Source organism: Embiotoca jacksoni, unplaced genomic scaffold (assembly GCF_022577435.1).
Source record: "Embiotoca jacksoni isolate LCO1_2020_lvr unplaced genomic scaffold, fEmbJac1.0.p SCAF_19, whole genome shotgun sequence".
NCBI lineage: Eukaryota > Metazoa > Chordata > Actinopteri > Embiotocidae > Embiotoca > Embiotoca jacksoni.
Window position 1 is genome coordinate 4,387,106 of NW_027185329.1, and position 25,482 is coordinate 4,412,587.

The 25,482-nt window shown below is 43.2% G+C and overlaps 1 protein-coding gene across 1 annotated transcript; it reads left to right on the top strand.

Moving 5' to 3' along the window:
- The first annotated feature begins 42 nt into the window (after positions 1–42).
- On the top strand, positions 43–19,126 carry dnai3 (dynein axonemal intermediate chain 3). The gene is made up of 23 exons (XM_069152878.1): positions 43–100; positions 1,377–1,454; positions 1,566–1,604; positions 4,317–4,501; positions 4,987–5,091; positions 5,609–5,737; positions 5,840–6,036; positions 6,269–6,385; positions 6,837–7,027; positions 7,582–7,691; positions 8,363–8,452; positions 8,660–8,701; positions 10,258–10,377; positions 11,586–11,659; positions 12,365–12,515; positions 12,926–13,010; positions 14,928–15,058; positions 15,476–15,536; positions 15,855–15,985; positions 16,271–16,478; positions 17,264–17,364; positions 17,531–17,647; positions 18,976–19,126. Exons 2-23 carry the CDS (start codon positions 1,394–1,396, stop codon positions 19,114–19,116), a joined length of 2,586 nt encoding a protein of 861 aa, XP_069008979.1. The 5' UTR covers positions 43–100; positions 1,377–1,393; the 3' UTR covers positions 19,117–19,126.
- The last annotated feature ends 6,356 nt before the right edge of the window (positions 19,127–25,482 follow it).

Sequence of the window (25,482 nt, forward strand, 5' to 3'; positions counted from 1 at the left end):
GTCAGACAACGAGTGTTTGTCCCAATTTTGTAACCAATGGCAACAAGACTAACTGGCAGAAAGTGAAGAGGAATTGAAGCTACTTTTTCTAAAACTAACGGTAAAAAATATATATATATTAGTTTATAAACTACAGAGCCCTTAAGGAGCTCTGTAATAAACTGTTATTGTTGACTTCAAAGAGCTGCAACCTCGAATTTAAACAGAAACACACTTCATCCCTGCAGTTAAAGTGTGTTTTTCATTTACGTTAGCCCCAATATTTAGCTGTTTAATTTGAGGAACAAAACAAACCAATCGAGTACAAATAGGACGTCTTGTAATGTCTTTATAACAATTTATACGTTCTGATATCGAACAAAAGTTTGAATTCAGCTGCGGGCTTATTATATAACCCGGTTGACATTATCAGTGGAAATGAACGAGGTCGGCTTCATTACAAGTAAACGTCAACCTTTACTTTGCTGTAGTTTTCCATTTCATTTTTTGCTTCACACCTCTGCCTTCTGACATTTTAGAAGAAAATAATTACAGATCTGTTTCTTTTCACGGATTTATTGAATAAATAAATAATAATTTCATTTAATCTGAAATATAGTTTATTGTCGCGTGTCGGACGAGTTAACGTATTTTCTTTTCCCAGAATGCTCAGCGTTAACGCGTCACCGTTCGTATTCGGCACCATGAGTGACATGGGTTGGGCGTTATTGTAATTCCCTATGGATTGTGGGTAATTTGTGAAACGCATGTTACGTATTCTCTGGTAAATAAAACAGGCAGTCCTGTTGTTATGCGGTGATTTGGACATCGTTACCCTTTTATTAGTTAAAACAAACATATGTTAATAATTAAAAATCACCCAGTTTATAAGGTGTTATAAATGAACTCCATCTTGACTAACTACAATGTTAAACCCACTCACACATTAATATATATCAGACATAATATTCAAATAAGGTGTTACGTTTCTTATTTATAGCACAATTTTCTGGCATTCAAAAATACGAGTTTTACTTGAAATGGACTCATTTCTGGATCTGAATTCATCCACTGCGCTATCAGTAGTTATACAGCTTAGCGAGTGCGCGTCTGTAAAAATGAATATCAATGTTAATTTGCAGATACAGTGAATTTTGATAGACCTCCTTACACTGCCTCTGCAAAAAAACAAAACAAAAAAAAAGACAGTACAATTCTCTTATCCTCCAAAAGATGTCGCCACATGCATTGGTAACTGCCATTTCAGGCACCGTGTAATAGTGTTTTGAGTTTTAGCCCCATTGACAGATGGTCAATAACGTGTAAATGTTGAGACAAAATGTGCAATTTGGTGCTTTGCTTGATAAAATGTAAAGCTTTCTCTCTGTCCTGTGAAGCTATCCAAAGAGCAAGGATGGCACCCAAGAAAAAAAAAGATTCAAGAAGCAGATCCAGAAGTAAGGGGAAAGGCAAGGGTGAGTGTTTGAATACTAATAAAGTCTTAATTTGTCTAAATTAATTTATGTTTATTCTGGGAATATCTCTAATGGAGAGACATGTAAATGAAAATGTTACTTCCCATTCAGGCAAGAAAACTCAGTCCCCTGCGCCTCAGGGAAAGCATGGTAAGAGGAAATGAAATATTTACTTTTTCTAAGAGAGAAAATAAAACAACATTTCATTACTTTATTGGTTATCTGAAGTTTGGTTCATTCATATTTAATTCAACTTTGAAAAGTCATATTTTATCAGTCAGATTTACTGAAATTTGAAAACTGGTTCATAAACAGATATTGAATGTTTAATAAAGTTATTTTAAATATCTGACATGATCTTAACAAGAGTTGTTTGTTATCCTAAAAGCTTTTGAAAAATGTTAAAACTTGTGCATTTTAGGCCTTAAATCTAGTTAGTTAAAGTCAATAAAAAAATACTTTTCCCTTCCGTAGGATTTCATTACCTTCATTTATTAGATAGTTGTTAAGACAATATGTCCAGGATTAATTCGGGTTTCCCTTGAGGAAATTCAGCACACTTAAACAAAGAGAATGAACTTACTTTGAAGTAGTGATGTGACAAGCATAACTGAAAGTTATCATCAGAGGGGTCAGAAAACCTGCATTCTTCAGATGTGATTTTGAGTGTAGTGTTGCACAGCCTTTGGAAATGCTCTATTGTGGCTGCCCATTGCCCAAGGTCTGGTTTATGTTCAACGCACCAACCCCGAAAACATGCTTTTGGTCAAATGCAGTTCACCAGCAGCGTATTTTTGTTCAAAACTAATGTGCCATATAGGTCATATTATGTCTCGTGGGAGTTATAAATAATGGTTTTAAGATTCAGATTTGCTGTGTTTGGTACATTTATACATTATTTCATGCATTTCCAGTTTATACCCTCAGCAGTGTAAGTCTGGGCGTGAAAACGTGCTAAATAGATTTGATTTCACGTATTTCTGAATGAATAGATTCCCAACTTTGGTCTTAAACTTAATCCGAAATCACGTTTGACCACAAAAACTTTGTAGAAAGTGACTTTATGTCCCCGAGACCAAAAATAGTCCTCATCCTGCGACAATAACAATGTTGGAGCGTACTTACGCAATCATAAATGGAAGTTTTCTTCACTTGAGAACAGGCAGTTTAAGGATATTTGCAATAGGACGATACAGGCAGATTATTCAGGCTTTAATTCTTCTAGATTCAACAGACATAAAAACAAACAAAATTCTGATGTACTGTGAACGATATAAATATCTTACTGTATGCTGTTGAAATATGCCCGTCTTGGGTGAATTATGCAACAGGAAAGAGGCCCGACACACTTAAAATATCTTCTTGGCGCAGCCTACGAATGCAGTTTAATTGCATTCTTGAGGGATATGGAACATTTCACATCACACTCTCTTTGTCTCCCAAGCAAATATTTCCCATGAATTACAAATGCCATAGTTGACACATAACTGTTTGAAATGAAGGGTGTGAGTTTCCACTACAATGATTTGGCGTGAGGCCTAAGTGGTGTGAGTGGAAAAGGTTGACACACCCAGCTGGGAAGTGGTTACTTAAGCTGTACTTGAGCATTCCCAGTGTCCCCTCAGCAACCTTGTGGAACGACTTTGAAGCGAGAGACCGCAAAGCAGGATGAAAACTATCATTATGCTGAGCCCTGTTTACTGTAGTGTGCCCTGGACGGAGCCTGGCCGTAGATATGGTGGAATCTAGATTGTTTGAAACTTGAACATTGAAAAGTGTGTTGTGGTGATAGTGTACTACTGGGGTTTTATATAGTAGCGGTCCTGGTTAGATGTCTGGAACTGCAGTTTCTGTCTCGAATTGATGCATCATTGATCTTTCTCTCACACGCAATAGCAGAAAAGAGCAACAGTATCCCCTCAGGAAGCGCAAGGACTTTGCGTGTTGGCTATTCACACGGATTGCATTTCGTCCTGTGATATTGTCGGGTGGTCCGCCCTGCAGGGAGGAGCAGGTGGAGGATCAGAGGCAGCTGTTTGATCAGTAGGAGCAAGAATCTATCGCAGTCCCCAGGTTAGGTGACTGGGTTTGAACTCTTGACTGCGAAATCTCTCTATCTTTAGTCATCATGCTTGTCTCTGTTGTCAGCGCAGTTGAACTCATAATCTACAACCATTTCTTGTACACAGTCTCTAATGATCCCTGTAATATAGTGTGGAACTCTTTCTGTGCCTGATCTTCAAACCAGCTATTTGCAGTGTGTTGGTGTTGTGTGGTTTCAGCTTCGTGGCTTTTCTCCAGTTACATAAAACAGTGTGTCATTGCATTGTGTACAGGCTTCGTGTCTTGTAGAGGATCTTGGGGAAAATGCGGATTTCAAATGCAGGATAAAAAAATGATCATTGTAAATGTGATTTGAGGAAATCTCCGATTTTATGGCCAAAAAAGTTGATACACGCTGTGTTTCTTGGCATGTTCACCAGAGTTTGCTTATTTGGTTGCTAACATTGTTCTGATATGGAGGTTGTTGCTGTTAGAATTACAGTCCGTCTCCTTGCGACATCAACACTGGTTTGCCCACATTGCTCCAACACATGTAATTATTCTCCTTGTAGGCCTGTTGTTGTATTTGTTTCAAAATTTTAAAAACATCATCATCCCTACTAGCGAAACAGTATTTGGTACCTTTTCCAACTAATGATGCATTTATTGACTGCTCTGTCCAATCACAAATTAAATCCAAAAGCAGTCTGTGATTTCTATTCCAAAATTGTGGGGTTTAAATCTAGCTCATTATGACAAAAGGACTTTCCGTGTCCATCATCTTTCTTCTCCAAACTGATCGCGAACCCTCTCATCAAGGTCACCCTGACGACATCTTCCCCCTGGTCCTGACATCGGCCACCCAGCAGCTCTTCGGTTGCTGCGCCGATGAGGATGTGACACGGGAGAACCCTTATAAGCTGCTGCAAAAAGACGACATCATACAGGACATTAAGACAAGAGCCGCGGTATCCGATTTCAGCCCTGTGAAGCAGATTGTGCTGGTAAGGCTGATCCATTGTGGTACAGATTACTCAGACAATACCCTCAAGACATTGTGATGATGCACAGACCCAAGGTAAGGGCTGTGGGAACAGACAGAACAACCAGTTTAACCTAATTTTGTCTGATTTAGATTAAATACATTGTAACCGCCACTTTTACTTTGTGCATTCATGCCCCTTCCATCACAGCACATTACTCTAATGAGACCAGAGGGAACCATCAGGGACCCATATACAGACTCATCAGTTTTAATCTCTCAGTAATGCCAGCTTTCCTTACAGAGACGAGGCCCGGCCTCGGCTTTAGTGATGTTTCTGTGTGTCTAATCCCGGTACGGTATTCCTCATGTCAGAAATACACATCTCACTATGACATCCACTTCCTCAACCAAATTATTGCTGTGAAAAGTTTCTGTGTGGTAGCCGGAATCAACTCAGATGTGCTCCATTTATTTTGTCATCAAAATGTATGTTCTCTCTGACAGGACTACCCGGAGGAAGAGATGCTGCTGGTTTTTGACAGCGACTTCACTTATGACCAGAGCTTCTACCTGGTTTTGACACCAGAAGCAAAAGGCAGACTAACCAACGTAAGCAGACGTGTGATAACACGGCTGAACTTTTGTTTTTCCACGAGTTTTGTTGATAGAAAGACCCTCTCCAGTACAGTTAATTGCATGTCTACAAGAGTGTCATTAGGACTTTTTTCTTAGATGCATGTTTGTTATTTAGCATGAACAGATTGGTGCCAGTGTGAGGCCAACCCTTTTTTTTTTTAACCTGGTAAACCATTTCGCTGGGAGAAAATGTTTATTATTTCTTTTCTTTATTTTAGAGGCAGTTATGCTAATTTCTGCACTGATTGTTAAACAGTGACAGCTGTTAGCAGAGGTTGTATATCAGCATAGCAACTTTGTTTCCTAGCTAGAATATCTTTCAAATAAAATAAAAAAGACTTCAAAGTCTACTTCACTATGTTGTTTAAGTACAAACGTTTTGTGACAAAGTGTGAATCCATGAACAGATATCTGATTTAACTATAATTCAAAATCTTACTATGGTGTTTCATGTTTTTTACATTCTTGTAATTCTGTCTGTGTTCTGCAGCCCCCAGAGCCTGAAACACCAGAAGTGTTTGAAGAGGAAGTCATTAAAACCCCAGAACCAAGAAAATGGATATGTCTTGGCAGTGATTGGGAAATAGATGAAGAATCTGTCAAGGAGACCAGAGAAAAGGCACTGCAGTATACTAAAAACACATTAACTACGTGCAGTGTATGCAATCAGATTCTTTTCTCATCCGTTTTTGTGTTTCCATTGTCTCTTTGTCGTCATCAGATATGCCGCAAAGTTAGATTGCGGAGGAAGCCCGGGGGACCGTGCTTTTTCTCTGACCTGAATGCTGGAGATACTGATGATAGCCACGTGCAGTGTCCTTCCTACGAAGACAACAGATTCAGCATCAAGCTGATGCAGAGGGACTGCGGGACACAGGCTGTTCCCAAACTGCAGAGCAGCAGCACACAGACGCAATGGTGCGCCAGCAAATCCTTACACTTATAATGAATGTGTTCCACAGGGGGAGGGGGAGGGGGGCAAGTCTGGTGAAAGGAGTTTCTTACCCACATACCTTATACTCTGGTGGCACAGATGATATAGTCACAGTATATATTATACACACATTCATTGAATACGTAAGAGTTTTTTTTAATAGTAACCCTATTCCCACAGATGTTTTGTGTTGAGAACCTTGTGTCCATTCTGCAGGAAGTTTCAGAAGAATGCCTCTACCCAGTACGAACCGAGAGAGCTCAGCGAGGAGGAAAAAGAAAGCATCCTCCAGTCTGAGAGTCTGAACGATTTTCTCAAATTAGTGACCCCCAGGTAAAATTAATTAGTATAGATATGCGATGTGTTTCTTTCATCCTTCCTAAGTGAGTCAGTATTGTAAAGGTTGACAGAAAGTCAACCCCAATCTCACACATTACTGTATATGTATTATTAATTCTATGGGAACATTTAAATATTCAGAGGAAATATCACTCACCTCCCCAGTCTGCTATGGTTTTAGTTGCCTTCACTGCCCGAGTTTTTGGGTTTAAGACAAAAGCTTTGTGATATTGACAACAATCTCACACCAACACCTTTTCTTTGTGGTCCGTTGTGTCCAACTAAGAGATAAGAAAAGAGAACATTATAAGCATTTGCCCAAACTGTAGCTGTGGCTACAAAGAGACACAACTGAGGACATTTGAAAAAAAAAAATAATAATAATAAAAAAAAAAAAACAGCTTTGCTTCTTTCAAGTTTCACCAAAGTGTTTGTTGTTTTGCAGGGTCCTGCTGGCCCTTCAGCAGGAAGAGATTCAGAATGTGTTCATTAATGACTGCAATGCTCTGGAGGCAGGAGCTACGGCCCGTGACTGGGATGTTTCTGAAGAGTTGTTGCTTCACCTGACTTTCACAGACCTGAATTACACCAGGGGCAAGAACATCAGCTGCATTAACTGGCACCCTACCATCCACGGTAAAGTGCAAAGACTTAGGGAACAGATTTGTCTCCCAGATTTGAACTGTAGAACCCTACATTAATACTTTAAAATCAGAATCCTCAATTTTCTTTCAGTTCTCGGTGTAAAAATCTGGTTGATATTGATGCCCTGCAGAGACGAGGCTGGGGCTCGCGGAGGGTGCCGTGATCTGCAACAGCAAATTGTGTTTAATAGCATTTGGTTTGTAAATGTGGCCAAAGATAATGTTGAGAGACAGCGGTGGAAATAAACGTACCTAAAATAAATGACCTGACGCTTATCAGCATTTCAAGTGAATCAAAATCGACTGGATTATTATTATTTTTTCAGACGTAACGGTTTATAATGTTGCTGTCTCCATCGAGAGCCGGAATAATGAGACCAGCGTCAAAACATGTGATCGCTGCAAATATGCTATTATATTACTTCAGAAATGCAAAATAGGCATCAAAGCTGATCCAACAATTTCTCCAAAAACACTTTGTAAGCATATCCCGCATCTGTTTTTGTGCTGCTGTGTAGTGTTGTGATGTGTCGTTTGTTGTGGCAGGTGTGATGGCTTTGGCTTTGACGGAGAAAAATAGGGGGCATAATGCTTCGCCTATCACCAGACCCGCTTCCATTGTCTTCTACAGCTTCTCCAACCCCTCCCATCCCCAGGTACGATAAGTAGACGAGAGCATTGAATGAAATTGGAGAGATACTGGACAAAAAAAAACAACAACATACTTCTCTCTTTCATTTAGAGCTTGCAAATAAATTCTCCCCATTTTCACCTTGTATCAGTCACAGACACACTTTGTGATTATTTGCTTTAGGAACATTTGAGAGGCTCCATTGATTTGACCCGGACCCTCAATCAATAAAACTGAGCTGATAAATCACTCGAAAGTAATACGAGTTGTCCACGATGTACAGCTTCACTGGTGCATGTGTCATGCTTTGGTTTCACCGTTTTCTGGAGCAGTAGCTAAAGTAGAAAAGGTTACTGTGTAGAGATTTGAAATAAATCTATTTTATATTGTAGGGAGTAAATTGCTGTAATCCATTCCTGCAGCTTATTATAAACTAGAGCAAATATAAACATGAGGCTGACAATGTACCGCTGTGTAACATCACCCTGCCCCTGGTGGGTCTTCCACCCCCCCCTTATGTCTGATGAATTGGATTCCACTGGTTTTGTGGATTAAAAACTGAATCTTGTACAGAGAGACTAGAATAAATAAATACTCTGGGATGGCAAGCACCCAGTACGTAAATTTCTACTTTGAAATGTGATATTTATAGCCTGTGTATGTGGATTTTTCTGTGTTTTTTATTTTTTTTTACAGTTGCTCCTGGAGTGCCCAGAGGACATTTTTGCCTTCGAGTTCTGCCCCTCTAATCCAAATATTATTGTTGGCGGCTGCGTAAATGGCCAGGTGCTCATTTTTAACTCGACATCTCTAGTTTACTGCCTCTGCAGCTTTTTGTACCTCGACACTTTCTGAATAATCTGTTTCTTCTTCCTTTCCCCCTTTTCCATTTTAATATAAAATGGTGTTGTTTTTGGTTCTCATTCTGTTATCATGGTATTTTCAGTCCCCGATTGATCTCCAGTTACTGATTTTATGTCGCTGATGTTTCAGGTCGTGCTATGGGACCTTTCTGCTCATGTCGTGTACTTACAGGTAACACAACCTCTTGACACATTCATAAGTGCCTATATCCTGTCTCTGCTGACACAATGTTGATACAATAATTCAATGCTGTTCTATATCTGTGTCTGTGAATTACATGTGGTATGTACGGGTCCTCGGCCTATCAAAGAATGCAGTACATTTACTGTGAAGACACGCTGTACTCCTCAGTGGTGCTGTATGACAGAGTGAGATGATGATAGGTTGACTCATGAATTCTCTCCTCATCCTCACTCTTTCATTAGATGAGAATGTGGCCAGCCGCGACTGGTTCCATAAATGCACTAATGCCAGGAGTAAATCTCTAAACAGGTTTATATTATAAAAACAAAAAAAACAAACAGCTAATTAGGCTTTATACAAACTCCCCAGTCAGACTGACGTGATGTCATTGTATTAAAAAAAAAGAATTCTGAAGACTGAAATTTCAAAAAGGGGTTCTCTTTTGGCTTAACATCACAGTAGACTAATATTTTCAAGGCCTTTCTGACTCGTTGAAACGGTCTCATGTAATAAAGAAAAGGTGGGGGAGAGAGAGTCAATGATACATGACAAAAACATGGCTTCGGTTTAAACCCACAACATAGAAAGTACATTAAGTCTACCGTAGCTTGTTGAGACATCAGATATTAAACCAGTTCTGTGTCTCCAAGCCTGACCTGCGCTGAAATCTTCCACCCGACCGCTGTATTTAAATAGACACATATGCCCCCATCATCGAGCCCACATTTGCTTTGTGTGTTTTTATTGCCTCTACAGTGGAGCGGCTGCCTCCGTCTCGCTCCTCTCTACTTCCTCCTCTTTTGCTTCCCCTTCTCCCACCCTCCGAACCTCCCACTATTCTCTTTGTCCTTGTTTGCTCTTTACTTCCCAGAGTCAACAGCATCAGCTCGTATACGCCAGCTGTTACACAAGTCTTCATCTACCACCCTAGTTTGTGCCCGCATAGAAGATGACACTCAGGCAAATCAGATCAGTGTCCTCCCTGTTGTTTGCAGTGTAAACAAAGGCAGTTGTATCTGCTAAAAGGCTTTATTTGGATTTTGGGGTGCTGCGAAAGCTGTGGCAAACACCAGCAGCCGTTACTGGCCTATCAGATACACGGAGAATTCAAATCTTCTGCATATAATTGTGTTTTGTTTGCTCCATTGCAGATAATGAGCCCTGTAAATGTATGTGCACTCGGCCGGGCCACGCAGCACCGACCAGATGTTTAGAACTAGTGATCTAACTTTGATAAAATGCCTACATCTTATGTTATTAGTTTCTTTAGCTGCATCCAGTGCACCGTGATCGATGTCGCCATGGCTGCTCGTGTGTTGTTTGCTTTTCCGTGCACACATGGCAGCGGCACCCTCACGCAATGTCACTGAAAAACAACCTTTGGTAGACATTTTGTTCAGGTTTTAGGATTAAATGCATGTCTTTTTAGCCACCGACCATTTCAGGTTGGCCATTCAGCTGTACACTGTCTTTGTATTCAGATTGAAATGTCAACGCTCACTGTACAGCACATGCTGTGTCTTTTGTGTCTGCGCTCCCACCAGGACCCGGAGGACAACAAAAAGAATAATACTACTGTCGTGCGCTACCGTGCAGTGTCTGCCTTTGAAACCAGCCACAAAGGCCCAGTTACTGATGTCCAGTGGCTGCCACAAACATTTGAGGTACACGGGGCTGAAGGTCAAAGGGGTTGGAGGGAATTAACAACTGCATGTCTGAAACCAAACAGGCGGAACGCTGATCATGTACAGACTGAGTTCTTATCTTTTTACATCAGGACTACATCAGAGCACTTTGGAAGATTACTGCTATTTCTTTTGGCTTCTAAATAAAAGGAGTTTTTTGTGTGATAGTGTTTTCAGCAAAACATTCTTTAACAGTTTATTTATCTCTAGCTTCCTTTATCATATCTAATGTAAACCCTGTGGCAGAGTTTAACAAACCAAAGCCAACAATAGCAGATTCTAATCATTTACCTGGTAATACATGTTAAACTCTTGAGAGTGAAGTCTCTAATTGGTACAATGATTTCTCTATCTGGTTTTGGAAAACTGACAGTTTTTTTTATGTGACTAAGGTTAATATATTCTTGAATAGAAAGCAGTGCTAAAAGTGTGTACAAGTGGTGAAGGTAGGGAAATGGACATGAAGGGGAGAATGCAACATACTGAGGCTGTGATGATAGGAATTAGGATATTCAACAGAGGCACATTCGCAAAGAGTTTCGAGGTGGAATACAATGTCCGAGAGAGCAAAGGTTAAACTAATAAAAAATTCTGGTTGCTCTTAACTAATGGGTGTGATCAGGAATTAACTCCACGACTCCACTGCAACAACAGATTGCCTGATTTATCATCAGCATCATGAAGTTACTGGTTTGTACTTTCTCTGACAGACTTTAGTCGTCTAACAGTGGCTCAGCTCAAAAACAAATCTTTGAATGTTCTGTAAATCACATTTAGAAATATATTGATCCGAAGAGGTATTCCCCGGAATGACACTGTGGTTTTTGTTCTGTTGGCAAGCACAAATAAATCAAACGATAAGTGTGTACAGAAAAGCTGGCCGCCATAGAAATATCCATTTGAAATAACAAAAAATAAAAACAATGGTCTATCACAGGTTCAATAAATCATTACACTCCACAGAACAATTCTGGTTTCCCGCTGGTGCCCAGCCCTCATCTCTATATAGCCAGCTGTAATATATCATTACAACCACGTGCACTCATCTGGATAAGTAAACTAAAGTAATCATTAAAGTGGCCCCAGAGGAAACATGAACCTCCCATATATCTTCAGGAGCCTTGCTCACTCCTATCAGCTCTTTACAACCTGATGTGTTGATTTTGTAACTCTCTCCCTCTGATTAGGTGACCAGGACGGGCGTAGCGGTGGAGAACAAGGACAACCTTTCTGTTCAGGTTGTCACCTGCTCCCCTGACGGGTAGGCCGTAAACAGAAAACCTATAAAAAGCTTGTCAGCTCGTAGCAAATATAACCAAGTGATGTGTGACAGGGTTTGACTGTATGCTTGTTTCTTTATATGCCTGTTTCCAACCGTTTCCAAAATGATGGTTGGCAGCTACACGAACTGTCGAGTAAAGAGCATCCGTCGACCTCCTCTCTGGCTGTTCTGCCAGTCTTGTTTGTGTGAGTGTGTTTCAGCAGCTGATGGCTCAAGACCTGACACTGTTTTTAACCCACTTTACGACCTGCTCTGCGTACACCCATTGTAACTGCCGGAAGTAATGTCACATTATGTAAACAAGGCGCATCTGGTGGCCTAAATGTTAAAGCACATGGCACATAATTGCAGCATCTTTGGTTTGATTACTGGCCGAATGACCTGCACGTCGTCTCGTTCTCCTCTTTCTCTCTGTCTGCCGTTGCTTCCTGTCTCTATCCAGAGTACTAAAATGAGGCAAAATATATGACCTCTCATGAGAATACTAAAATTCTGGTAATTGTCTGTAGTTATTGATACCTTAATTAACAAATTTGAAGAAAGTCCCACGTCTCCAACAGAGTCTGTATTTGTCAATATTCCTGATGTACATGTTTAAATATAAATTCATGAGGATTCAAGTTTTTGATGTGATTTGTTTTTTTATTCCACACTGTTTTTCTGTGTCTCCCTCTCCCTCTAAAGCTCTGTGATGTTCTGGGACGTGCGAATGCAAACACAGCTGAACCAGTCGCTGCCAGAGAGGAAGTCGGATGTGGATCAGAAGCTGATGACACGCTACAGCATCCCTGAAACTTTCAAACACCTGAACAGGACATGGAAACCGCTGTTCAAGGTACCGCAGTGGTATAGCGTGCAATACAGAGCTGATGATGTGTGTGGAGTCACGGCTTCTTTTGACAATAAAATGACAAGCTATTCACTCAGAGAACCGCAAACCAAATGGCATGATGTTTGTTGTTGTTTTTTCTGTAAGTGCAGATTGAACTTTGTACAAAAATTTCATAAATGTTGAATGCTGCCTTCCACTGACATCATAGATTTAAGTTTGACAACTAGCAAAATTGATTTATGTAGATTTATAGATACGCTTACACGCACATCTCTGGTTTTAATTTAATATACAATTATGAATGCATTTTCTCTTGAGCTAAGAAGCGTTAATTCCACAACTAGTTTTACAAACAATAGATGTTTATTATTTGTTAATGTCAAAAAATGTTCTTCTCCTCTGTCATGTGTCAGATCACCCTGCCAATGATCAATACCAGTGGAAATTATGCTCCTCTGAAGTTCAGCTTTGAACATTACAAATGTGATGGTAACACAGGTGAGATTTGACCTTCGAGGGTTTTTTCTGTTTCAGTCTGTCATACTTTCACTCTGTTTTCCTGCAATCAGTCACACAAATGAGCATTACCCATTTATAGCACCATGTACACTAAATACTTGGTGTTTTATTGTTTGATGCTGACCTCATGAAACTCACACATTCAGTCCAAACCATTGCCATAATGAGAGACAGTCCGTTGCCTTAATAAGATGCCTCTGTTCAGTCAATGTCAGAGTTTCACACATAAAAATCTGGACAAAGAATGTGATGAAGGGAAACTTAATGTGAAAGTTCAAAATGTAAAGCACAAAATCGTATTGAAATTGCAGAAGCTATTTGTTTTTCTTGCCTCTTGATGGCGCCTGAATTCGCGAGCTTTTTTCCTTTTTCTCTTGGAAAAATCACTGGCGAAGGTTCCTTCACGAAGTTAAAGAGTTCAAATAGTGTCTGGATACAGTATCTTCACGTGTTAAAACAAACAGATGCAAGTGAGGAGACCAAATAACGAACTCCACAAACATAGCTGTATCCTGTGTGATAACTGTCTGAGTTGTGTGTGTAAAGCTTGTGCCTCTATTTTTGGGCGGTTTCGTGTTGTTGAATTGTGCTCTGCATGGCCGAGCGCAGTGATCGGCGGGGAAGGGTTCATTTGGCCCTCAGGTACTCTCTCTCTCTTTTTCTCTCTCTTGTCTGTCTCCCTCGTCTCTCCTCCGGTTTCATAGCACTTTATTAAGTGGGACTTCCAAAACAAGGCCCTCATAGTTGCAGAGCATCGGCCTTGCTGACTGTCAGCTCTTTGCAATATGCTGCTCGGGCTCCTCGAGGGCCAGAAGATGACCGTGTGTGTCCTGGCTGGTCAAGAAGAGGCCTGTCTTTGTCTGCCTCCCATAAACAAAGCTTTGGTGGCTGGCGGTTATAGAATTAATATGCTCACAAACTGAGGCAATAAATCTGCTGGGGGGTTTTTTCAGCAGCCCTCAGGCGGTCTGTTATTAAGGCTCTGAGGAATCCCTGTGTGATTAATACGTTGGTGCTTCTTGTGTGTTTGACTCACATTGATTGAGGGTGCTCTTTGGTGTCTGCCTCTGATCTCTAAATTCACCATTTCACTGTGGAAAGGCTCCTCTTTGCTACAGTGCCACATGCTTTTCCACTCCTCGGTTTGGAGAGCAGCCCCTCGTGGGGATTAAGCAACAGTTGAGCAGCGGAGCAATGTGCTAAAAGTGAAACAATGTCTGTAGCTGTGCTGTATCGTCTGTCTCATATCTTTACACACATCTTAACCGGGGGAAAGTGGATTTAGAAGAGGTGTGATTGGGTAATCTGATCTGACCTTCAAGAGCTGATCCAACAGAGCGAGACGTGACTGTGAGCAGATAGACCTGCACTGTCCCTGACAGACAGTTGGGCTTTTGTGATGGGGAAGGCTTCCGCCAGCCCGGCCGAGCCCCCCCCCCCCCCCCCCCCCCCCCCCCCCCCCCAACCCATCACCCCCCCTTCTCCCTGTTTTCTCCACAACCCTCACTCACTCCCACGTCCACCTCATATCCCCTCTTTACCAACCCATTCACCCGAGCTGCACATCCCTTCCTTGTCTCCTCCTGTCATCTTGTTCACGGTCAGATGACAGAGCAGACGGCACCGACGCCACTGTTCAGTTTCGGTTATTTCCTTAATTTAAATCAATAGTAGATATTTTTGAATTCTGTACACCGTGGCTTCGAGGACACTAGTGTCCGCCACTAGACCTTCTGTTGAACTGCATGTGAATTTTGTATTACGCCTGTTTTCTATAGTGTACTTTCAACATTTTCGTTCCTAATAAGGACCATGCTGCCTCTCTTGATGTTTGAAAAAGGCGCGTGAATCTTATGTTGCTCTCTTCACTCTTTCTCTCGCTGTTTCCGCTGACAGAAAATTCAGAGGCAGCAAATGAAAATGATCACGTAAAAGTCATCCCTGACTACAGCCAGCTCAGGGCACCCTCAGCCGGAGCAGTCAATACACTGGAAAATGTCAACACCAAGCTCTTTATTGCAACAGAGGTAAACATTTCTACCAATAAAACCAACATCAAGCAATATTTTCCTTGAACACAACTCTCAATAAGCTCCATTATGACTGTGTGTCAGCGAATGGCTCTTTTTTTTTTAAACCTTGAATAGCATTTGAGTCATCATCCTCAGTTGGCATGTCAATCAGAATCATGAGCAAAAATAAAACAGCGAAATAGAAAATCACCTTTAAGTTCAGATACATCTTTTACATTTTATTCTATTCCATGAGAATAATTCTTACTCTGAAAAGGAAACACACATATTGGTCAAGCTACTGTATGCTCATTTAGCGTTCTCTGTAACAACAGTTCTCTTAATCAAAATAAGGAGAAATATACAATTTATGACAATTTATTCTGTGTTTCTTTGTAACGTGTTCCATAACGTGATTATTTTTACTGCCAGGATGGGGAGATTGTTTACACTGACTGGAAACAGGAGAAAGACGAGACCGGAAGGCTGCGCAGTGAGTAATCTGGCTCGCTATAATCAAAGTGCGTTTAAAGGACCATAAACAGAGTATACGTAAGGAACATAACTGGCAGTTTTTGGCCAAAAAAAAGGCGCTGAGAGAAACAGGTTTAATCATCAAACAATTACATCCTGGTTATTGAAATGATTCCATCACGGTAAATCAACGATGTACTCGCCTCATGAAGTACTCGCTTTATTTACAGGAACGTAGAGGGTAAATGGCTCTATGTAATGCATTGTGATTGCCCTATAAACAACTTACTGTCAAATGAAAAGGGCATCTTCTCTTCCTGTCGCTCTTCTCTCCCAGGTCCCAAGCCCATCTTCTGTTTCAGTGGTTATCACCTGCGGGTGAACACGATGCAGCGATCGCCCTTCTTCAAGGATATTGTTTTGACGACGGGAGGCTGGACCTTTGCCATTTGGAAGGAGGGAGTCACGGTAACAACATTCATCACCTCAGCCACCACTGTTCATTCAAAATAAGCGAATACCTCTGACTGGACCGAGATAAACTTGATCAAATCAAGACAATTCAAATTACGATGAAATTGATTTTGATAGAGTAACTACATTTAACGCACTAAAACAAAATTCATTTCCATATGAAGTTGACTTGGTTTGTCAGAATACAAATGACTGAATGTGAAAAACTTCAAATTCATCATGACCCAGACGGACCGAGTTGACTGATCCGTTTGTTTTCTTGTGAACGGCGACATTTAGGGCGGCCCCATCCTCAGGTCGCCGATCTCTGAGCAGCACTACACTGTGGGATGCTGGTCCCCGTCCCGACCCGCTGTCTTCTTCATCGGGAAAGACGATGGCAGTATGGAGGTGTGGAACCTGCTGATAAACGCCAGCAAACCTGCACAGGTCCATGCACACATCACCAACGCCTGGATTGCCTGCATCAAACCCTGGACTTGCTCCTGTGAGTTTTTGGCCTCGTTGGTGCCATTAAGACGGCTCGACTTGTTCCAACTTCTGTGGTTTCACGTCTCACATCTAAATCACACATTTATTATATGTTTACCTAATTGATATGAAATAGAGACCGTGGTCTAGTTCAGGCAGGAAACTTATAACTTATAAAAGGTTTCTGTATCAGAATGTAGACTGTAGGGAGATGTCACACAGCTATAAACAAAAAATGTGCACCGTCAGACGAGTTGAAAACACTTACTGCAGTGAGCTACAGCAGTTAGCATCATCTCGCTCTTTAAATTGATCATATCATGACAAATTATTGTTACATACCGCTGGGACATAAAGAAAAATGTGATGTATTAATGAATATTTCCAGACCATATTTCCCCTTTGGGTTTTTACTGTCATACTTGGGCAAGTATGATCATGAGCTAGGAAAAAAAAATATTCAACAACAGTGACTGACAAAGTGGAAGAATCTTTTATTTTCACCAACGCATTTCAGCGCAGGGACTTCATCGGGCTGATTTACCAAATTATCATGAACAGCAATTGAGCTGCCATCTGTGTGTTATTAATAAGAGCTTTTAAAATGTCTTAAAATTGGTGTAACCTGCAGACACCCTGCTGCTCATCAGAAAACTGCTGTATCTGCTGTAAATACTTTCTGCTGCTTCTGCAAAGTCTGTTTCACCCACTTTTTCACAGCCTCAGTAATAAGCTCCTCGCTATAAGATTTTGAGATGTGAGACGCGAAGCTCATTTACTCCATTTTATTTTATATTTTAGTACAAACAACCCAGCAGCACTTCCTGGCTGTGGCTGACCACCTCGGCGTTCTCAGTGTTTTCAAAATACCAAGGACTTACCACATTCCCGCCAAGAAAGAGGTAAGACAGTCCAACCAGCCCGTGTTCTCACTTTAAAGGAGACTACGAGCTTTTTTTTTAATTTATTTTTTTTATTGCGTTAACAGTCATGACTGTATTTAAGTGCTGCGGACAGCGTCACATTAGAACCGCTAACCACCGTGTTTCTCTTGCGTTCCGTGTGCAGATGTTGTCCGTGACGCGCTACTTTGACCTGAGGACGGAGATGCTGAAGGATTTATTGGAGAGGGAGGAACGGTGGGCGGTAGAGAAAAAGGAGGCAGAGGAGCTGAAGAAGAAAGTGGTGAGCTGTGGATTTGAATCCTGGACAGAGTTTACAATAGAGCTCAGGTGCCGGTATGTGCGAAACGATGTGAACGTGAGATGGTTGAACAGTGTCTGATGATCCCGTCCTTCCAACGTCAGAGTTGGGAAAGGGAGAGGGAGCTGTGTCCAAAACATATTTATAACTTTCAGAGATCGCAGGAGAAAGAGTGGGAGGCGGAGACGGGGAGCAAAACCAGAGAAGACGGGTTTCAGTTTGTCTCTCAAGCCTGTTCGTTCAGTTTTTACTCCACTTCTTCCAGAACTTTCCGTGTGCTCGATCGAGGCAACGCCGTGAACAACTGTCTGAAAGGGGTTTGCTGCTTTCGCTGAATCTGAACACGTCTCTCTGACATTACGTTTTACGTAGCTGATCAGAAGATATGGTTCATAAGGGCCACAGAAGCGAGCTTGTTTAAAGAGGACTGTTGGTTTGAACCATCGTGCGGACTGGAGTCATCTACACAGACGAAGCACGAATGTACAATGAGACAGGCAAATGTTTTTTTATTTTTTTATTTTTTTTTTTTTTATTGACCCACTTAAAATGTGTTCCAGTTAGAAGTGACACTGGAAAGAGCTGCAGCGGGCCGTCCCCCTCTCACTATCTCCTGCCTATCCTCTGTCAGTGTCTCTCCCATTCTCTTGTCCCTCATGTTTAATTCATTCAGATCGTCATTCGATCCCGAGCGCTGCGGATAGTGTGGTTATTGACCCGGCAGGCTCTCTGCTAACTGTAGAAGCCAAATCTTTCAGCGGCTGAATGTTTCCATCTCAGACTGGATGGCAGCTCCGCTGTGATTGCCGAGAACGTTCTGTGTGGCCACTGTGATCTGGTGTTTGTCGCTTGTCGCTTGTCGACCAACTAAAATTCAAGTTTAAATACACGACAAGGACAAGACACCGATTTTAATAATCCCGTCTGTGGGAGGAAAGATGGAGCAATAGCTACACAGTGATTTAATGAAGATATTGTCGTTAATCTTACCAGAGGTATAATTCACAAAGAGATTGATTTGCTGAAGCTGACTGTAACTTTATTATATACGACCAATAAAATGATAGACTGACAGTTTATTGTATGCAGGTTTTCTGCATTTGGAGATTGTGGAATGTTTATTTTTTTTTTAGGACTAATAGAAGATGCAGTCTACTTAAGAGTGTCCTTTTTAATGGGCAATATTTGCATTCCTGAATGAAACAACAATCTATTCAAATTCAACATGGCTAAATCATATTGTTATGTTTGGTAATTAACATTATCTTTTTTGTTTTATTATTCTACTTCTTCCCTGGTTTGGTCTGCAGGAGCCCGTGAAGCCCGTCATGACCCAGCAGGAAGAAGAAGATCAAGACTGGAAGGAGTACCAAGATTACCTGAAGCTGGAGGAAAGCATCCTGAAGGGCATGGGCCTGTGGCCACCTGCTGCCAACACAAAGGATACCTAATGTCTCACACGCACACCACACACACACACACACACACACACACACACACACACACCACACACAATCAGGGATCACATTTTATATAAAGGACTTCTGTTTTCCTTTTTTTTCTTAGTTGATTTTGATCCATTTCATTGCTTTAACTGTTCTTGTTCTTGTTCTTGTCAAACTTTATCTTTCAAATAGAAATCACTTTCACGGTTTGTGAAGGTTTGTTGCTCGGTTGCTGTTTTCACGATATTTGTCATTACTTGAATGTTAAGTCACGGTTTTGACTGAAATCTATACCCTACCTACATAGGGAATATAAGGAAATTGATTTTGCCATCAACATTGAGACCGTCCTTGGGTTGGAGCTTCAGGGTCACCAATGGATTACTTCCATGCTCTCATGTGAGATCTAATTACCGGGTAATTGCCATCCATTACTGCCCTCTTCACCGCCGCTCCCTGAGGACGCAGCTCAGAGTACCTCAAGGATCTGACCTTGGCAGGAAGTCGGGATGCGGCTCATTAATTTCATGATGTTTATCTGATGTTGTTGAAAGAGCCCTCAGTATGTGAATTAATTTTGTCCGGTTCATCTTGTGTACTGCTAATAAACAAATGTTTCAAATGCTACAAAGAAGAGGATTTACACGTCCTTGGCTCGGGTCTCCAATGAAAAAGCCATTAGTCACCAATCGTAACCTAGAAATGATCTCTCTGAGTGTGTGTTCTCGATTCAGGCCACGCAGCGGCTTTCTGAAGCAGTTGGAGGTGCATGGATGTTGGACTGACTTCTGACGTTTTAGTAGGACAAGGTGAGGACAGTGGGTCAAATGTGTGACGTGAAGGGGCTCGCTCTCCGGGATGAATGAAGGCTTTGCCTCAAAACAGCAGAGAGGCAAACCAGCCGAGGGAACATCGTGGAGCATTAAGCAGCTTAACATCCAGATATTTCCCTCAGGAGGAGGTGCAGACCAAAACACCAGCTGAGTGAATATCGGCCAGATGGCGAGAATCACGACGCCAAATCAATGACAGTGTCACTCTGAAGCAGCTGGATTCGCATAACAACTTATTAAGGTAACTGTAACTTAATGATGTAAACAGTGGCCAGATGTTACCATTGGATTTGAAGCCACCCTGCCTAATGGGCCTGATGGATTAATAAAGTGGTTCTACGTGTAAACCCCAGTTTTACTTGGGTTCTGGCCACGTTAAATCGGGAATCGTTTGCAGTTGTTCCATCCTACTGGATGTAGACTTTGGGGTAATTATAACCGCTCGACGTTATGCCACCGCTGCAACGACCTACAGCCTGCGTCCACCAAAGCGTTTTTTTTTTTCTCCTGACGACAGCATATATTTTAAATTGTTTTATTGAACACCAGCAGCTTGACAAGTTGCAGAGACTTTTTTTTTCTGCGCTGAACGAGAGTTGAAAAATGTTAACGCCGCGTTCGTCACTGTCACCAGCCGTCCAATCACAGTGAAGGAGGGGCGGGAAAAGACGCGGCGAACGACCGACACCGCTCGCTGATTGGTCCGCCCTTCGGAGTGGCCGTGCGAACGTTAATACGGGCCGAGTTAGCAGACGGTTATCGCGGCGAAGAAAACTGAAGCTGTGAGCCGCAGTCGGCGCAGCCAGCCAAGTTCTAGCGGGAGGATTCCCGTCTTATCATTTTGCCGTTTGTTTTTTTGGGTCGGTAGCGTCGCGTGTCAAAGAACACGTAGTTATCCGCTGGCTGTCTGGGAGACTGATTTGAGTTTGCAGGAAACCGCCCCTGAATGCGGAACCAGAGACGAGCAGCTCTCGAGCTGGTAAAGTGCGGTTTGCTCATCAGTTCCAGTTCAACTCTTTCACCACGTGTGAAAGGTTTTCCAAAACAAAACTTTTACTTGTGCCACATTGTTCACAGCATTTATGAGAGTGCTGTTTTCCTCTGCAGTATGTTGCAGGGAGAACCTCTCCAGCTTTCTGGACTCCATTAGTTTCGCTCCTTCAGCGGGATAAAATAAGGACGCCTCGAGAGTGCTGGGTCCACCACAGGTCAAGAGCAGTGCAGCAAACCTATAGTCACAAACTGACAGCCGGTATCCTGCCAGAAAAGAGGCTGGAGGGACAGAGGAAGGAGGGGGAGGGGGGGGGGGGGGCACTGAATATGCTGCGGGGGGGGGGGGGGGGGGGGGGGCAGCTGTCTATTGCCAAGTTTTCACACTGTGTCCGAGATGCCTCAAAAGGAAAGCGACAGTGTCGAGATGGTTGAGAGGACAGATGAACAACAGAAAGCACGAATGGGTGAGAGGGGGAAGGAGAGAGTGAGAGGGGAAGAAAGAGAGGACGGCAAGAGGCGGGAAACGGTCGATTCTCCCCTGCGGAAGCGAGCTGGGGCTCTCGACTTCACTCTGGCCATGACTCATTCACGTGGACGGTCCCGTCACGGAGCGGAGGAGGGTGAAGAATGGGCTGACCGTGAGGGTGCTGCAGAGGACCGCGTCCATATGGCCCTTAAGGCACCAACGAGGTCCCGGTGACACAAAAAAAAAAAGGGGGCCCTCTGCTCTCCGGTCGTCTCCTCGAACCTCTTTTGGGAATTCTGTTTTGCAGTCGCCTCTCTCCCTCTCTCTCTCTGTCTCCTCTCACTTTCTCCCAGGCCAGCTCAGGAATGTTCTGCAAACCAACACGGCGGCGGGGAAGCGCCTTCACGCTCGCCGGTCAGTTGTTGTCGCGGTGGCCGAGGCGAAGGCCGCCGGTGCGATCAAGTACGACACGAACGCTCTGCGCGCGTGTGCGTGCGTACATGTTTGCAGGTTAAGCTCAGAACTCCTTCGAACGTTCGGGACGATGGACGGCAGCGCGGCCGGACACCCGGTCACCCCCGCTGGCACGGAGGGTATTCATTATGTCAGATTTGCCTCAGTTGACTTCTTCATCTAAGTCCAAGAGATTTCCCAAACATAAAAAAGAGATCTTTAACTAAGGGGGTGTCTTTACAGAATGGGTTGCCTGCGGTCCATTTTTTTTTATTTTTTATCAGCGGTTCGGTTTTCAAGCCAAAATCCTGGGAAACAATGTGAGCTGGTGCTGTGCGGGGGGGGGGGGGGGGGGGGGGGGGGAGCTGTAAATCTGGCCTGGCGAATTAAGCCATTGCCCTGGCATTGTTCTGGCTGGCCTCTTCGCCGCTCCTGCTGGGGAGGGTGTTGGGTGGAGTGGAGTGGAGTGGAGTGGAGTGAGGGTCTGCCTCCGCAAATCTCCCAACATGGGGGGGACCCCGCACATTTCACACATGGTCATCCACGATGGGCCTCAGCTGCAGAGGGAGCGGTCCGGTCGTGCAGGACGAGGAGCATGACAAAGGCCAAGCGTTAAAAGAGACAAACAGAGTTGGGGAAAAGGACTGTTGGGACACGTTTCTTTCTCCTCTCCTGTCCGTCGGAACAGTACATTTGCATCTCCTAACAAGAAACCAACAGCAAAGCATTTCCTCTTCCCGGGAAAGAATGTAATCAGCATTTCCTTTCACCTAAAGGCACCCGCCGAGTTACTAAAATTATCCCCAGTTAAATCGTCAGGCTTTGTTTCACTGCTGTAACGCGTAAAGCTGTTTCTCTTTAAAGCCCTCTGAGAGGCTGGTGGTAGGTTTCATTAGTTGACCCCCCCGACCTCATAAGAGATCAGGTGACCAGGGCACTGCTGTGGAATGTTTCCTCTTGACTCCTTTTCATTTTCTAATTTCAAAGCTCTCGACAGTTTGGATTCTTGTCATTTTACCAGCCCCTCCTGAGGTCTGCAGCACCACGGAGCATCAGTGTGTGTGTGTGTGTGTGTGTGTGTGTGTATTTCAGTATAAACACTGACCTTGTCAGGACAAGTAGTCATGGCGACTAAAGTCTAGCATGAGGCAAAAACATAATTTGAGGTCCTGATTAGGGTCAGTGCGGTCCGTCCACCATGTAATGATAGTTGTTCGAACGTGTGTGTGTGTGTGTGTGTGTGTGTGTGTGTGTGTGTGTGTGTGTGTGTGTGTGTGTGTGTACTCGCTGTGCCCGCCAGCTTCAAACAACTAATACTTCCATCCGAGCCATTTCAAAACACGACGCTTCAGTTCGGAAATATTTTGAGCGGAGAATATTCAGGTTCAGGCGCTGCGGCGTCAGTCGATCATTTTAACATCGTCCTGACTGAGATGCAGACCAGTGAGACTGAGATCTGTCATCTAAACCATCAGTCTGTCACTGCATGGAAAACCCTGCAGGCCTGGAAACTCTTGAATCTTTTTTGTGGGACCTCAAAGCATCAAAGCAAACCAATCAAGAAAGTAGCCGAAGCTTTTCTACCTTGAGATAAAGTTCCTTTTTTTTTTTTTTTTTTTTTTGCAAGAAAGAAATTAACTGTAAAAACTGCTATGAAATGGGTCTTTTAGATTTTTTGCTTTGGAAGTAAAGCTGTTGCCTTTCTAGCCACGAGTTAGATTAGAAAATGTATGTCGTACATATCCATCTGTGCTAAATGTGAAGTTACAGCTCAGCCTGATTCTTGTCGTCTCAGCTTAATACAAAGACTGGGAGTACGTGGCCTCCCATAAAACTACTACGTGGTATTTTTTTATGCAAGAATAACTCATATTAATTGGTGTGTTTTAGACGGTGCCCGCTGAGGCTTATTTTGTCGGCTTTGAAGAGTCGTTGCGCTGAGCGACGCTGACTGCTTTCTGTCCGTGTCAAACCTCCAGAAGTGACGGTGGCGTCAATAAAAAAAGAGGCCGCGGGAGCCGGTGGTTATCGTCAAGGAGACGTCACCTCGAGCAGCCGGGGGGGGGGGGGACCCAAGTTTTTACCGCTGACAGCCGGAGAGTTCTCCGCTGACAGCAGGAAGGCGATAGCATACGCTAAAATACCAACTATATTACTCCACTTCCTCCGCACGGATCAAGGTTATCACCGCGCTCCACGTATCGGCGTGACGTTAAAGGACGGTCGGCGGGGGGGTGAAGCGCCACTAAAAGGTGTGCCACCTGCAAGTTTATCAAACCGCCGAGGCCCCAATCTTCTCATCGAGCCCGACCACAGCTGCCGGTCAAAGCCTCTTTTCGGTCTCACCTTTCACATTTTTTCTCTCCTACCAAGCAGAGCAAACCCTCATCCCGTCCCGGCGCTGAAAAGGAGACTGCTCTCTTCTGGAAGAGCGGGAGGGAGGGAGAGAAGGAGGGAGGGAGGGAGGGAGGTGATGAGCAGCTTACCTCTAGGACGGATTAGCCTTATTAAAATGAAATAGTCTAGTCCTGAGTGACAGAGCAATGGAGGTGGAGGAGGGAGGCGGCCGGGAGGACGGAGGAGAGGGCCCACGTTGTGTGAGGCCCGGCCCCCCCGGAGGATCTGAAGGGGGCCGCTACCTCTGTGTTCTCCTTCCCTCCATTCTTCACTTTCACCTCTCGCTCTCTCTTCTCTTCATCTTCTCCTCCCCCCCCCCTCCCCGTTCCTCTGGTCTGCTCTCTCATCATCTCCGCCGTCCAGAACAGGCGGATCTGTCAGCGCTGCGTCAAAAGAGGCCCTCAGATGAGCTGCCAAGTACAGGGACCGGACCTGAAGGGGAACAAAAGACCCCCCCGAAAAAAAACACAGCAGAAAGGCCCGGACCTTGATAAAAAAAAAAAAAAAAAAAATGTGTTTAATAGCCCTGCTATCGAAGGGCGCTGCATGTATGGAATGCGCGCCCAGGGTCACTGCATAAAGGTTCCCAGCAATTACCCACGTTTATAAAGAGTGAATAGTCGTATGTACTGGAGAATATTAACCAGCCCGAGCCGATCGAAACACTTCCAGCGAAAGACGTGAAAGGCTCGAACACGCCGAACGTGACTTTGTAATTGGTACCCAATGGCAATGTTCGCTCCGTTAATCCTCGTGAGGACAATAACAGCGCGACGGAATCGGCAGACCGGAGCACATAATACGGTTTTGACGTGTGCTCTGATTGAATCGATTTTTTTTTTTTTTTTTTTTTTTTGCGTCTGAGTAACAGTTCATTTAATGTTGGGCATACTTTTATGTATTTTACTCTTTTTTTTGCTTTTACTCTTGTGGTCTGAGTGTTTAGCTGCAAGATGTAATACCGTATTGTATTAATACTGGACAAGTCCTGTCAGGACTGGCCGTGTTGTTCTTTGACCGCTTCCTTTGACACGAGACCCGTTCTGGAAGTAGACATTTTACAGCAGGAAAAGCACAATTGAAATTAATATTGTTTATTGCTTCTTGAACCTAATTTTAATCACTATCATTGAAGTCATTTGTCCGTTTTTACAGTTTCTTCAGCCATCATCGGGAGCTCTCTGCATATCTGTGCAGCTAATAGTCTCGTTGGTGGAAATGTTTGTCAGA